This window comes from Melanotaenia boesemani, chromosome 20 (genome assembly GCF_017639745.1).
Source record: "Melanotaenia boesemani isolate fMelBoe1 chromosome 20, fMelBoe1.pri, whole genome shotgun sequence".
NCBI classification, from domain to species: Eukaryota; Metazoa; Chordata; class Actinopteri; order Atheriniformes; family Melanotaeniidae; genus Melanotaenia; species Melanotaenia boesemani.
The window spans coordinates 1,357,957-1,374,211 of record NC_055701.1 but is presented as its reverse complement, the minus strand read 5'-3'; the positions used below and the strand labels follow the sequence as shown (position 1 = coordinate 1,374,211).

Here is a 16,255-nt window from a genome sequence, read left to right as displayed (position 1 = left end):
TCAACATCAGCACTTCTCTGACAGCCTGGTGGGAATTTCTCAATAAAACCAACTCCTCAATAATACCATGTAAACTCACACCCATCTGGAACAATCCTGATATTCTACTAAACAAAAATATGCTAAACTTTAACCAATGGATTAACAAAGGAATTAAATACTTTGAACATATTATCCATAACAGAAACATTTTATCTTTTAATACACTCTCATCACAATATGGGATTAACAGCAACAGATTCTTAGAATATCAACAGCTCAAAACCATAATACACACAAAATTCCCCCTTCACCGAACAGATCTGGAACTTCCTCCAATAGTAGCAGATTTTATGAACTTGTGTACCCCCAAATTACTTTCAAAAATATACAGATTAATGTTAAAAATAGATGACTCAAATTCCCTACCTACTTCGAAATGGGAGATAGATTTATCCATCAATCCTAGTCAACCATTTTGGTTACAAATATGTCTTAATGCCTTTAATATGACAGACAGCCCAAATTTACAACTCATACAATACAAAGTCCTCCATAGAACGCATTATACAGGACAAAGGATGTTCAAGATGGGTCTTAATCACTCCGATATCTGCACACAGTGCACAGGTAACACAGCAGATGATTACCTACACTCTTTATGGCTTTGTGCACCTGTCCAGAAGTTCTGGAATAAGGTTTGTGAGGATTTATCAACATGGGTTAGATGTAACATTCCTGCATGTCCAAAACTTTGTTTACTGGGTGACCTAAGTGACATTAATATAGACACTAACAAAGCACATATGGTCCTCACGGCCTTATGTATCGCAAAGAAAACTATTCTAGTGAACTGGAAGTCTAAAAACAATCTAAATATTAACCAGTACAGAAATCTCCTGTTGGATCACATCAGTCTAGAGTCTGTATCGGCATCCATTAAACACCAATCAGTTAACTCTCAGTCTTCCTGGACCCCGCTGATTAGTCACATCACGTAGCGGGAAGGGGTGCTGGGGTCTAGTCGTTCTGTGGGGGTCAGGGGTGGGGCTGGCTGGGGGGCCTTGGGGGTCCATCGGCCCTGGCCGTTTCTCTGGCCTCTGGGGCTCATGGGGGTGGAGTCTGCTCTCCTCCTCTCTCTCTCTCCCCTCCCGCCGGGGGCTCCTTTGGGGAGGATGGGGGCGCTGTGCCTTGGACCCGACCAGGATGCGTGTGTGCGGCCTGGGGCTCTCTGGTCCCCTGGTGTGGTGGCGTGGGCTGCCAGGGGTGGGTGGGCGTCCGGGGCGCTCATGCGAGGGGCTCTTGGCGGGGCCGGGCCTTTGCCCCTCTTCCCTCGGGTGGTCTTGGGGAGGCGGGGGCGCCTACAGCGGCCAGCTGGGGAGTTGGCTGCCTGGGACGGGGATCTCTCTCCCAGTTGTGCCCCTCCTCGGGCCCGGCTGGGACGGGGATCTCTCTCCCAGTTGTGCCCCTCCCCGAGCCCCTCTCCTCCCCCGCCACCCCACATCACACACACTACACATAGGGCACTGTGGGGCGGGTGGAGGCAGTGGGTTTGGCTGGGGGGTCCTCATTGCGGGATTCCCCGGTGGAACCCTGTGACTGCCCGCCCCACTAGATTTTAATCACAACCTAGACAACAATATACATTTAGGGCCTCGGGGGGATGGGCACATGGGCTGAGGGTGGGCGGAAAGGAGCCACCGAGGTGGCCCTTCCTCCATCCCCTCCCTTTGTGGGGGGGGGGTAAGGGTTGGGGTAAAGAGGGTTTTTTTTTTTTTTTTTTTTTCGGGGGGGATGGGACCTGCGGACATGTTCTTGTCCCTGGGGTGCCTAGTCTTGGTGTTGGGTTGGCATGGCCCACGGTGGTTTTGCCTGGGGCGGTCGGGCCCCGTCGGGTACCTGGGTGGGGCTTTGCTGGGGGGAAAGGGTGGCCCTTGGGCCTGTGGGGCACCTGCCCTCCGTGCGGCCCGCGCCGCAGCGCCCGGCGCCTGCTCACCATCGCCCTGGGCTGCCCGGTGCCCCATCCCCGTCGCGCCGGGGGTTCTGGTCTGGGGACCCCTCTGCTCTGGTCCGGGTGGGCCGCTGCTCTGTCTGCTTTGGCTGTCCCGGGCTTGGTACTCTGTGGATCTGCTTGGCCTTTGGGGCCTCGGGCTCCCCCCGTCCCCTGCTGATGCTTCGGGGTGCGGCGTGATCGCGGCCCCCTTGTGGGTACACATTTTCTCCTTGTTGCATGGCCACACATGCATGTTAACACGTGCATGCTCACAAACGTGCTCGTCTCTCCATCCGCTTCTCACTAGATGTAGCTGATGTTTGTGTGTTGGTACGTTCATCTGCAGGTACGTTTGATGACTATTGTAATTTTTTATATTATCATCATTTTATCTTTCTTTCGGTATCATGTAGTACTGTGGTAGTTTATGTTGTTGTTTTTTTTTTGTGATATGTTCTGGGCAGCATAGACAACTGTTATTTCCACATTTTAATCCTGTCCTTTTCTCCCTTTTTTTTTTTTTTTTTCTCTCTCTCTTCCTCTATCTCCCTGTCAGGTTCGGCACTGACATATAAGACTAAAGAAAATAAGATTACAATAAAAATAATAAAAATATCAAGGGCAGCCATGTATATCACATGTCTCCCTTGGTAGAGCAAATCTGTCAAGCAAAATATGGCACACAGACCACCGTTCTGTATGTTAGGATGCTGGACAGGACAGGGTAAAAAAAAAAAAAAAGATCCAGTTTGAACTGGTTCTTTGCTAAGTCGTCTGTTATGTGTCGACTCAACTCTGGTTCTTCCTTTTCAGTCCTGAAGGATTCAGAGCTCAGAGTTAAGTTCCTCTGGAACTGGTCCAGTACTGGGACGGGAACTGGTCCGGTACCAGGACTGGAACTGTTCCAGTAAAGTTTTATTATTTTCTCTGAATATTTGTTTTCTCTCCACATTGCAGAAGCAGTTTTTAGAGATCATGAGGTCTCAGGTGGTTCTGTGTTCCTGCAGCCTCCATTAAACCCATGTCTAACATCTCAGAGAGGAACCCTCTAAAAGTTCCTGAACAGGCTGCGTGTGTACCTGCACCAGCTTGTAGAAATAGGCGTACTGGCGAGCGGTGTTTTTGTACTGGTTCAGGACGTCCTGCACCGCCTGCGTGCCCAGCAGCAGCTGCACGTCGTCCTGCTGGTAGTACAGCGGCGTGTCATACTCCTGAGGAAGACTACGGATGTACGGCAGCCAGAAGGAGGCGGGGTTGGCCCGTTCGCACAGCAGGTGGAGGGCCAGCGTAACGTTGCCCATGGCCTGCATGATCCGGTCCTGGCTGTACAGAGGACCTGAGACAGAGACAAAACAGTGTTAGTTCAGGGAGGAGAAAGTCAGCATGGACGTGGTCCTGACAGAGCAGAGGAACATCAGAGAGAACATGTTCCACATTATTAGAGACACAGGACAAGTGAGGAGCTGAGAATGACTCAGCATCTTCATCCTCTGTTGTCTTTACTCTCCATGTAGAAACATCATGAGGAATCCCGGATTAGAGTCCAGAGTCCCTGCTGCTGGTTCACCCCTCTTTCCTGTCCACTCCACCCCCAACCGGTCCAGGAAGATGGCCGTCCTTCCCGATCCTGGTTCTGATGGAGGTTTTCCTTCCCGGTCCTGGTCCTGATGAAGGTTTTCCTCCATGGTTCTGGTCCTGATGGAGGTTTTCGTTCCTGGTTCTGGTCCCGATGGAGGTTTTCCTTCCCATTCCTGGTTCTGGTGGAGGTTTTCCTTCCTGGTCCTGATGGAGGTTTTCTTTCCTGGTTCTGGTCCTGATGGAGGTTTTCCTTCCTGGTCCTGGTCCTGATGGAGGTTTTTCTTCCCGGTCCTGATGGAGGTTTACCTTCCTGGTCCTGGTCCTGATGGAGGTTTTCCTTCCTGGTCCTAATGGAGGTTTACCTTCCTGGTTCTGGTCCTGATGGAGGTTTTCTTTCCTGGTTCTGGTCCTGATGGAGGTTTTCCTTCCTGGTCCTGGTCCTGATGGAGGTTTTCCTTCCTGGTCCTGGTCCTAATGGAGGTTTACCTTCCTGGTTCTGGTTCTGATGGAGGTTTTCTTTCCTGGTTCTGGTCCTGATGGAGGTTTTCCTTCCTGGTCCTGATGGAGGTTTTCCTTCCCGAACCTGGTCCTGATGGAGGTTTTCCTTCCCGGTCCTGATGGAGGTTTTCCTTCCTGGTTCTGGTCCTGATGGAGATTTTCCTTCCTGGTTCTGGTCCTGATGGAGATTTTCCTTCCTGGTCCTGGTCCTGATTGAGGTTTTCCTTCCCGGTCCTGGTTCTGATGGAGGTTTTCCTTCCCGAACCTGGTCCTGATGGAGGTTTTCCTTCCCGGTCCTGGTGGAGATTTTCCTTCCTGGTTCTGGTCCTGATGGAGATTTTCCTTCCTGGTCCTGGTTCTGATGGAGGTTTTCCTTCCCGCTCCTGGTTCTGGTGGAGGTTTTCCGTCCTGGTTCTGATGGAGGTTTACCTCCATGGTTCTGGTCCTGAAGGAGGTTTTCCTTCCCAGTCCTGGTTCTGATGGGAGGTTTTCCTTCCTGGTCCTGGTCCTGGTCCTGATGGAGGTTTTCCTTCCCGGTCCTGGTTCTGGTGGAGGTTTTCCTTCCCGTTCCTGGTTCTGGTGGAGGTTTTCCTTCCCGGTCCTGGTTCTGGTGGAGGTTTTCCTTCCTGGTTCTGGTCCTGATGGAGGTTTTTCGTCCTGGTTCTGGTCCTGACGGAGGTTTTCCTTCCCGGTCCTGGTTCTGATGGAGGTTTTCCTTCCTGGTCCTGGTCCTGATGGAGGTTTTCCTTCCCGGTCCTGGTTCTGGTGGAGGTTTTCCTTCCCGTTCCTGGTTCTGGTGGAGGTTTTCCTTCCCGGTCCTGGTTCTGGTGGAGGTTTTCCTTCCTGGTTCTGGTCCTGATGGAGGTTTTTCGTCCTGGTTCTGGTCCTGATGGAGGTTTTCCTTCCCGGTCCTGGTCTGGTGGAGGTTTTCCTTTCTGGTTCTGGTCCTGATGGAGGTTTTTCGTCCTGGTTCTGGTCCTAATGGAGGTTTACCTTCCCGGTTCTGGTCCTGTACGTGGACCGGTTTTATCCTCGATCAGACATGAGCCGAGTCAGATTGTGGGGTCAGACAGCTGATGCTGGATCAGGAAGATCACCGCATCCGTGTCACAGAATGAATCATTCAAGAGATTTTATGTTTATCTGGTTAAAGATTCACAGGATTCCAGATCCCTGCGAGTTAAATCTCCTCCTCAGTCTCAAGGTCAAAGGTCGTCTTTCTGCTCAGCTGCCAGACATGAGCAGAATTTACAGCTGGTTGTTTCCCAGTAAAGACGGAGACTTTCTCTAACTTTCATCATCTTCACACCTCTCCATCATTCATCTACCGATCTTTAAAACAACCTGGTAGTCTGAGCTCTGGCAGTGTGTACACAGTCACGGAGAGTCAGCTGAACAGTTTTCCACCTTCTGAAGCTTTTAAAAAAGGAAACTCAGAGAGAAAAGGTCCATTAGATCCAGACTTCAGGCTGGCTGATGCTTTATTCACACGTTCTATTGTCATATGAACGTTCCAGGTATGTCTGGGATGTAAAACTGGATGAAAGTCCAGAACAGTGTGCTCATTAAATCCTGAAACGAAAGCAGTCAGTGTAAACATTCCACATGGACTCGGCCGAACGTCTTACCCAGGATGGAGTTCTGGGCCGATTCCACCGTCATCAGCATCCTCCTGGGAATCCACAGGAAAAGTTCCTCTGCCTGGAAACACACACAGGGTGTCCGAACTTACTCTAGTTCAGGTCCTACATCCAACAATCTGACCGTGAAGTAACAGCATAATAACCTGGAACCTTTGATTTAGCACACAGGTGCATTATCAAGAGGTTTATACTTAATTAAATATCATTTATTAAACATTATGAACAACCTGAAATTTCTTGGGGGAAAAAGTGCTTCAACAATATTTTGCTTCAGTTTTTATCATTTATACTTACAGTTGACATCTAAAAAGGAACAAAATCCCAGCTGTGCATGCAAATACATTATTATTTATTTTTATTAAGCTTCTTTTTCTGAACTCATCCTCTCCTTTATGTTCAGGAAATTATTTTTCCACCTTTAACCGACTTCATTTACATCGGGCACAAAAATCCTCAAATCTGAAATAAAAATTTTCATTTTTTATTCTTCATTTTAAAATTTTATATATACAAAATAATTTATATATAATATTATAAAATAGATTTGACACATTTTTAAGTTTGATTATTTTATTTACATATAGAATCTGATAATTTTTTATATTTTATCATTTAGAATATTTTTTGTTTCTTTTATTGCTTTTATCTACAGATTTGACTCATTTGCAGGTTTATTCCAGCTTGCAGATCAGCATGGATCTATAAAACAGCATTTCATTACGGGAATCAGGGAGTTTTCCACATGGTGATCAGGAACTTTTCCAGATCTAAAGTTATTTTAAATGTTCATACATGTACATTTCCACATGTGTGTAGTAATCCTGGAACCAAAACTGACTCAAAGTCACGTCTATTAAAATTAAAGCGTTAGCGGCAGAAACTAATTAATGGAATTAATTGCGTTAAAATGGTTAAAACCAAAGTAAGCTCGTTCGGTTGATAGAACACAGTAAAAACTGGCAGATTTCAGGCATGTGATTAATCATGATTCATTTGTAAGCTGTGATTAATCATGATTCATTTGTAAGCTGTGATTAATCATGATTCATTTGTAAGCTGTGGTTAATCATGATTCATTCATTTGTAAGTTGTGATTAATCATGATTCATTCATTTGTAAGCTGTGATTAATCATGATTCATTTGTAAGCTGTGATTAATCATGATTCATTCATTTGTAAGCTGTGATTAATCATGATTCATTTGTAAGCTGTGATTAATCATGATTCATTTGTAAGATGTGATTAATCATGATTCATTTGTAAGCTGTGATTAGTCATGATTCATTTGTAAGCTGTGATTAATAATGATTCATTTGTAAGCTGTGATTAATCATGATTCATTCATTTGTAAGCTGTGATTAATCATGATTCATTCATTTGTAAGCTGTGATTAATCATGATTCATTTGTAAGCTGTAATTAATCACGATTCATTCATTTGTAAGCTGTGATTAATCATGATTCATTTGCAAGATGTGATTAATCATGATTCATTTGTAAGCTGTGATTAATCATGATTCATTTATAAGCTGTGATTAATCATGATTCATTTGTAAGATGTGATTAATCATGATTCATTTGTAAGCTGTGATTAATCATGATTCGTTTATAAGCTGTGATTAATCATGATTCATTTGTAAGCTGTGATTATTCATGATTCAATTGTAAGCTGTGATTAATTGGATTAAAATTATAATCCCTTGACAGCCCAAATTAAAACGTATATGAAATTATTTCCCTGATTTAGAAATTATTTATATTTAAACTTAAAAACAACTAATTAAAGTGACTTTTCTTTTAAAATTTGCAGTTGATTTCTTTTGAGTCATTTTAACATTTTCCAGATCCATCTTGTGGGTCAGAATGGACCCTCTACTGGGCCAGGTTTGGCCCCCGAGCCACATATTTCACCAGGTAAAGCGTCTCACCTTGATGTCTCTGGTGGCCCGCAGGCCATAGCCCTCCGCCCCGAACTCGGCCACGGTGAAGTCGTCACAGGACGCCCCGTTCTCCTGAGCCCAGGACATCAGGTCTGCGAAGTGGTCCTCCCTGTTGCCCTCGAACACCACGGACACGCCTGAACACAACATTCATGGTGTCATGGCAACGTTTGAAGTCGCTTTCATTTCTTCATGTCAGCGGGAGGAAAAATGTTCCGACTCACCCTTCTGTTTCTTCCGGATCTTCTCCACCAAACCTCTAATCTGGAGGTACTCCTCCCACTCTTTACCAGCAGAGGGCGCTGGACTGCTGCATTCTGGGAAAACATCACACATGAACTCCTACAGAGTAAAAAGACTTCGACTGTAATTTGATTGGCTTGAAGGTTTGTTTAACACACACGTGTCCAAAGAAATTATTTGGAATCAACTCTGTTGTTCTGAAGTAAAAAAAAATGTCTTGAATATCCCGATATTTATATTAAATCCTTTTAAATGGCATTTACATTTTTATAACTATTGTTGCTTACTTTTAGCTTTTTACTTTTACGTTTTTATTTATGTTGTTTGTCTGTGTTGTTGCAATGTTTCATTCTGCAGTGCATCTATGGCATACTGGTTTTTAATTCTATCCATCTGTCCATCCATCCATCCATCTGTCCATCCATCCATCCATCTTTCTATATATCCATCTTTCCGTCCGTCCGTCTATCTATCTATCAATCTATCTATCTATCCATCCATCTATCTATGTCCATCTATCTATCTATCTATCATCTATCTATCTATCTATCTATCCATCCATCCATCTTTCTATCTATCTATCCACCTATCTATCTATCCATCCATCTTTCTATCTATCTATCCACCTATCTATCCATCCATCTATCTATCCATCCATCCATCTATCTATGTCCATCTATCTATCCATCCATCTTTCTATCTATCTATCCACCTATCTATCCATCATCTATCTATCTATCTATCCATCCATCCATCCATCTATGTCCATCTATCTATCTGTCCATCTATCTATGTTCTGGAATATTCTCCAAGCAACAGGTGACAGGTGAGGGCACCGGGATTGGGTATAAAAGCAGCTTCTATTTAGAGTTTAGTCTTTTTGGGGACTGTGGTTCACCACTTTGGTCCAAACTCCATCAGAGAATCATCAACAAATCTTTCTCATTGACAGATTGTAAAGAACTCTGGTCTTTCAGCATCTACAGAGCTGAATGTTGGGAAAAGATTCAGGGAGTCTGGATAAATCAGTATAGGACACAGACTACAGTTGGACCTTCAGGCAGCTCTGCAGGAGAAACTGTCAGGCTGTTATCAGAGGAGCTGGGATGGTGTGGAGGACATCTGTGTCCATGGGGGACATTATCAGTGTGAAGGTACCACTGATGCAGACGTGGATGTTGGACATCTCCTGGACGTCCTAGCTTGACAACGTCAGACTTTATTCTTGACGACAGGAAATGTTGGAAAATGTTGGAGCTTCATGAAGACCAGAATCAGATAACAACAGCAGAAGTTTTGGATTCAGCAAGAAGGGACAGAGATTCCTCTGGAAAACTGAACCAATCAGGAAGACTATGGAAACACGACTCTAACTTCTAAGTGAGGCTGCAGGTTCTGGTTCTGGTTTGTTGATTCAATGAAGCCGAGCAGAGAAAAACTGATGACAAGTTCTCTGTTCTGTTCAAGCCAAAGACAGTTTTCTAAAATCTAATAAAACCCTCCAGCTTTACATAAATTAGGTTTTTCCATCGGAACTTGATCATTCTCATGAAAATGACAAATAAAAGCAAAGATTTTCTGAATCAAATTTAACATCAAAACCTTGTTTGTTAGCTTAAGTTTTCTGTCTGAACTGAATGAGACCACTTGGTGAAGATAAAGACTGAAATCTAAACATTCCCAGCTGGTTCTTGGGGATTCATGGAGGTTCAGCTCTGCTGGACGGGAACGTAAAATGATCCTCGGCATCATGTGAAGGTGAACGTACTCTGCAGCAGCTCAGAGACCAGGTTCAGCATCTCCTTGGGCATCACCACGGTGCTGGCCCCGGAGCCCGACTTCTGAGTCTTCACGCGACTCTTCTTTCCCATGGTGCTGATGGACGACTGGGCTGAGGGAGAGAACACGGTTAATGTCTGCTTTACAGCGCGGTAGCCTCTAACCAACAAAAACGTGACAAACTGACACAGAAAACATGTACACAGAAAAAAAGCCATTAATCCCAAAGGGGAGTTGCAATATTATAGAAGTTTATTTATTTAATTATGTTTTAATCTGGGCAATGATAGAAATGTGAACATTAAATGACTGAAGGTTATGCTTTGAGACGTTTATAAATTGAGATAGTGGCCACCAGTGGTATTACACTTCATTACACTTTTAATCTGACAGCAGGTTGAAGGCAGAGGGCTGTCAGAGGTCTTTTCGTTAATAAATATTTATTAGCTATCTAAACCTAATTGCCTGGCTGCTGGGCGGAGGTCTAGAAGAACTGAGGTACCTAATAACCCAACTTTCTCCTGATTCTGTACACAAACACGTTAACAGTAACAGAGGACTTCATCAGAAATGGTTGAGCAATCTTATGCATGGTCGTTCCTCTGCTGCTGTCATCAACATGTCCTGATATCATTAAAATCCCGTGTCCCCTTGTTAATGTTTCAAGAATGAGCAGAAAATTCAGTTATTTCGAGGTGATTAAGACATGAAGCTGGTTTGCAAATCTCCTTTTACTGCAACCTGTAGAAGTATCATACCTACGCTAAGCGTCAGTAATGTTTAATAAGATTTACTCATGTAAAGCAGAATGGCTCCAGTCCTGGTTCAGAATAAACCAGTTCAAATTAAATCAAAGCATATTCAGAGAGCGACGCAAAAGAAGTTTGTAACTCACTTTTCTGTCCCTAAGCTAAGACCACTGTTAGCAGCGTGCTAACTGCTGCTTTCAGCTGCGTCCTGCCAACATGCAGCCACATACTGACCCTCGTCTCATTTTAGCCTCGTCCAGCTGCTAGCTTACGACCTGGACGGTCTCACGCCCATCCGAGAGGACGACTTATTGAAATGGGGCATAGAAACGCACACATCTCATTCATCTGCTGAACATTAGCATGCTAGCCTTTAGCTGTTTAGCTGTCAGCTACTAGTCAGGCTGAGTTTTACAATCTGCTAGCTAATTAGCATGAGCAACCTCCAGAGCCACGGTCTCGCGGAGCAACAGTCGACAGCGGGTCAGAAGTTTGCTACAGCAGGCCGTTAACATTTTCTCCGCCTCAGTCATACCTTTAGAAGAGACACCAGTTCCTCTCCTGCTCTGAAACCAAACTTGACAGAACCGCACGAGCGATTGGGGTAGAGAGAAGCACGCCCACAGACACAACCCGGGCCTCCGGCGCTCGGATTGGCTGTTGGGCACCAGCGCGACGAACTGCACTCTTTAGAATGATGCATTCGATGTTAAACGGAAACTTGAGCTCCTCCTAAATAAATACATACACGACGATCATTAATCAAATAAGAATGATTACAAGTTTTTGGGTTTACTAGTCAGTTAAATAAAAACTTTAACTTTTAATAACGTGACTGCTATACAGATGAAAAAGCAACAACATAATCCATGAAATGCAAACTGACGTGACTCCAAGAGTATTTTCTTTTGTCGGAATTACAGTGAAAGCAACAATAAAGTGAATCGACAAGCCTCTGCTCAATGCGCGTTGTGATTGGTCACTTACTTTTAGAAGGCTTGCGTTGACCTTAAATGGTCACGTTTGAGCAGCAGTGATTGGTTGACTGGCACATCAAACAGGAAAAAAAAAATCTTTTTTTTTTACTTTAATAGGTACATTTATACATGTACGTGTACACAGATACCTTGAATAAAACAAGAGGAAACACGTAGATAAATTATATAATTTTTAATTGTTAATACTTTATTTCACAGGTCTTTACATTTCTTAGTAATTAAAGACCACTAAATTTACCATAAAACCTTTTTGGCAATTCCCATAATTTATCCAGTAACTAATCTCTGCTACTATCAAAGAAACACGTGGTCAATCTGTAGACATTTCTCCAAAACATTTTCAGGAAATATCAAACTAATTTCTTTCTAATCTGTGTTGAATGTTCCAGTTTAACTTCTATGTGGAGAGCCACAGAATTCCCTCTAAAATAGTCCATTTTAGAGCATTAAGCCCTTTAGGTACGTACACTTCAACACCATTTTTATTTGCATTTTTAAAAGATTGTTAACAATCAAGAATCAAAATACAAGGTGTCCTATTTAGAAATTTAATAAACCAAGATGAAGATCATTTTAATGGAATTGTGCATTAACTGTGGCAGAGAAATTTAAACCTCATGTTGCAATCAAATGATGTCATCTCTCTATTCTTTACTCTCAGAGAAAATTCTTATCCTCATGAAAAGGTCTATTTTTAGCTTCCTTTCTGCTGAACGAGGATCTCCACAGCCTGAATTGTGGACATCTCAGGCTGTGGAGATGGTATGCAGGGCTTCGCAGATGGAAGGTGGTCATTTCCAACATTAAACCAGCTGTAAAGACCAATCTTGCTAAAACGGCTACTGAAAACCATAAAACACTGTTTGACTATTTTAGCCTCAAACACACAAAGTTTGAGTGGGTTTAGGGGGGAAGGGGGGAGGGTTTAGGTGAGGGCCTTCCTCTGTCGTCCTCTGGGTGGGTCCGGGATGGTCTTCATGTTGGGGGGGCTTGGGCTGGTGCTCCAGGATTGCTGCTGATGGTCCGGGTCTCTGCCTAGTCTGCCTCTAGCCTCCGTGGAGGCGTGGTCACATCTGCAGGATCACACTCATCTTTGATCCCTTGTTGACAGATGCATTCACTTACTGTTTTGTGTTGACAGATGCACTCAAATATTTGTGTCTTGTAAATTTGCAACCATTCATGTTTTCTGTTGTTGTTTTTATTGATTTGTGAGCTGAGCAGCTAAGAAGCAATTTTTTGTCTCCCGTGTGTGTTTCTTTCGTACAAGGTTTGTTGTGAAAGGTAGTTACTGAGCTTTACACAAGTTTTTTTGACTCAACGCGTAACCGTTGTGCAGGTCAGATCTGCCAACAGGTTCTGGGCCCAGGAGAAGTCAAAGATTGTGTTTTCCACTGCGGTGATGAACTTCGAAGCACAAATGAACAGACGTGTTGCTGATACAAGCCGTTGGTCCCGACTTTTGTTTTGATGGAGATAATTATGAACTTTAGGAGACTAAATTCTTGGGCCACCTACGATTGCAAGGGTTGAAGGACACTATTCTAAACCCTCCAGCTGCCGCCGATGACGAGGAGACAGCAAAGAATGAAGAGGCATGTGCAGAGCTTATCCAGTTTTTGGATGACAAAAGCCTTTCACTGGTAATGCGTGAAGCAGCTGATGACGGACGGAAAGCATTGCGGATTTTGAGAGATTATTATCTTTTTTTTTTTTTTTTTTTTAACCTGTCTTGTCCAGCATCGTTGCAAACAGAATGATTGTCTGGCTGCTGTCTGGTGCTGGACAATTTTACTCTATCAAGCAGGGATTTATACTACATGTATAAAGTCCCTCTTGATGACATGAAAAACTTTATTAAATCAGACTCTTAATGCTGGACTCGACCGGAGGGGACAGAGAGAGAGAGAGAGAAAAGAAAGTAGAGAGAAGAGAGAGGGGAGAGAGAGGGACAGAAAGGGTGTGGGGAGTGCGGGTGGGGACTTGAAACATCATACAGAAGACCATGTAATCCATACTACTTACAACATATATAGCTAAGATCATCCTAGCCAGTAGGTCATTACACAACTAGTTGATAATAGTAACAATAATAATAATAAGAGTAAGAGTAATAATAATAATAAGAACAGAAATAATTAAAAAAAGAAACAAAATATGATAATAGATATAAGTGAAACTGCTGTATTCAAGAACACGCGCAGAGAAACCTGTGTGGATGTGTTGGAGAACTCGGCCACACGGCGACGCAAAGACTGTGTGGAGACGTTCAGGAAGGAGTGACCATGCAGAGTGATCATGCAGATGCCACCTCACTTGAACAGAGGCCAGAGTCAGGCCAGCGGTCCCGAGACCCAGGCCACCAGCCCCTCCGCAGGCAACAGACCCCGACCGGTCCACAGAGACGACCACTCGCCCGCCCAGGAAGGCAGCAGCAGGAGACCCCAGCAGGAGCCGCCCCGCGGACCCAGGGCACCGGCCCCGGCGGGCCGAGGCCAGCAGTCCCCGACCCCCCCGGGCACCGGCCGCCCGGGACAGACGGGGCAGAGGGCCCGGGCCCAGGAGCGCAGGGACACCCCCCCCCCACAGGCCGAGGGCCAGCACGCCACCCGGGGGGACCCGGCCCGCCCAGACGGCCACCACCAGAGGCCAGCCCCACACCCCAGCGCCCAGCCGCACACCCCGAGAACCAGTCCTGCCCCCCCCCCCAGACCAACACACACACACACAAACACACACACTCTCCTTCCACTCCTCCATTTATCCTCCCACGCATACACCATTCAACCCTCACATACTCTGTCCTCCCACACACACACACCATCCTTCCACCATCCATCCTTCCACACACACACCATCCTTCCTCCCACACACTCACCATCCTTCCACCATACACTCTCCCACACCTATCCCATCCTCCCACACACACATCATCCCTCCACCACTCATCCTCCCACACATACACCATCCTCCCTCTCACACACCATTCATCCACCTTCACACCTCCCATACACACACACACACACACACCTTCCTTCCACTACCCATCCTCCCACACACACACACCACCCCTCCATCACCCACTCTCCCAAACATACACCACTCCCCCACACACACACCATCCTCCCTCCCATACACCATCCATCCTCCCGCACACACACCATCCTTCCACCATCCATCCTCCCACACACTCCCCCATCCCTGCACCATACATTCTCCCACACATACCCCATCCTCCCACACATACATCATCCCTCCACCATTCATCCTCCCACACCCACACGCCAACGCGACAGGCCACCCGGCCCGCCCCGCCCCCGGGCCATCCATGGAGACAGGGGCGCTTGAAGACCCCATCCCCCCTCCCTCCCCCACTAGTGATGGAATATATTATGTGCTGTTTGCAATTAAAAAAAGAGGGTTAAAATTGGGGGGCAGTAACTGCATTGAGGAGGGGGTGGGGCCACCTGAGCAGTCCCACCCACCTGACCTCGCATGTTCCACCCCCCAAAACGTGTTTGTATGTTGCAAATGTTATTTGTGCTCAGTGACTAAGTGGAATTAAAAGCTGGGAGGCATGCTGCCGCTCGGCGAAGCAACAGGGCCACTATGATGACCCCCCTGCCCCGCCCAGCGCAACAAGCACACCTCCCACAGCCCTACCTGTGTATGTAGTGAAGAGTGGGGGAGGGGAGGGGTCAGGAGATGTAGGTCCAGAGGGGAGTAAGCCTCCCCCCTGGAAGACGACCCGCCAGTGGCTTAGGGCGCCCCCGTCTCCCGCCGGCCCCGAAGGGCGTCACAGGCCCGGAGCAGGCACCCCAACCCAGGCACGCCACGAACCCCCCCAGGGGCCAGCCACCAGCCCAAGGGGCCACTTTCCTCTTTCTGAGTGGGAGGGGGGCGAGGCAAAGGAAGGGAACCCCAGGCCCACGCCCCCAACACCCGGCCAGGGCGCCCCCCAGAGGACACGTCCTAACCCCCTGCAAACGCACACACTTTTTTTTTTTTTTTTTTTTTTTTTTTACCCCAGCCACTCACACACCCTCTCACACACCTCTATACACCAACACCTCAATACGTGCACATACCTCCACACACACACTTCACGCACATACCTATAGACACACACACCGGTGCCCACATACACACACACTCTCATACCCCTCCATACACATACACCACTACACACGCACTCACATACATACCTGCATATACACACAAGCACCTCCATACATACTCACGCCTCCACCCACTCCTTCACTCCTCCACACACACCTCGACCTCCACGTGCACACACTCATATATACACACCTTCACACACACCCACACACACATCCCACATAGACCTCCACACACACACCCGCACACCACTCACACACACATACACGCACACACCTAGACCTTCATACACACCCACACACACATACAGCACACACATCCCTCTACACCCACCCACACACCCGCATACCTACAGACACACACACACACACACACACACACCCACCTATATACAAACACACCCCCACCCAGGTTCCGGGGCTGCGACCAAGCACCAGGGCACGGACCAACCCCCGGCACGGCACATCCAGACGGGCCCAGCCCCCCCCAGCAGCGGCAGACCCCCCACCCCCAGGAGAGGGGGGAGACCCGACACCCCAGAGCCCGGGGCCCCCACCCGGCCCACCCCGGGCCCGACCGGCCACCCGGCCAGGGGCCGACGGACACCGACCCAGGCACCCCGGCAGCCACCCCCCACCGCCACGAGGCAGTCCCACCCCGGGGCCCACCCAATGCCGCCCGCCCAGACCGGAACCCCCAGCCGACCCAGCAGCGGAGCAGCCGAGATCCCCACCCAG

General features: G+C 46.8%; 1 protein-coding gene across 2 annotated transcripts in view; it reads right to left on the bottom strand.

Moving 5' to 3' along the window:
• setd3 (SET domain containing 3, actin histidine methyltransferase) overlaps positions 1 to 11,041 on the bottom strand; it is a 37,374-nt gene extending 26,333 nt beyond the window's left edge. Inside the window, exons 1-6 of one of the 2 annotated variants that reach the window (XM_041972306.1) lie at positions 10,937 to 11,041; positions 9,642 to 9,764; positions 7,855 to 7,947; positions 7,619 to 7,767; positions 5,677 to 5,749; positions 3,052 to 3,308 (exon numbers count right to left, since the gene is read on the bottom strand). In XM_041972306.1, the coding sequence (XP_041828240.1) occupies positions 3,052 to 3,308; positions 5,677 to 5,749; positions 7,619 to 7,767; positions 7,855 to 7,947; positions 9,642 to 9,744 (675 nt within the window). In that variant the 5' untranslated portion in view covers positions 9,745 to 9,764; positions 10,937 to 11,041. Of the gene's footprint in view, positions 1 to 3,051; positions 3,309 to 5,676; positions 5,750 to 7,618; positions 7,768 to 7,854; positions 7,948 to 9,641; positions 9,765 to 10,547; positions 10,808 to 10,936 lie in introns of those variants that run through there. The other variant, XM_041972307.1, reaches the window with a different exon arrangement.
• Positions 11,042 to 16,255: the final 5,214 nt, after the last annotated feature.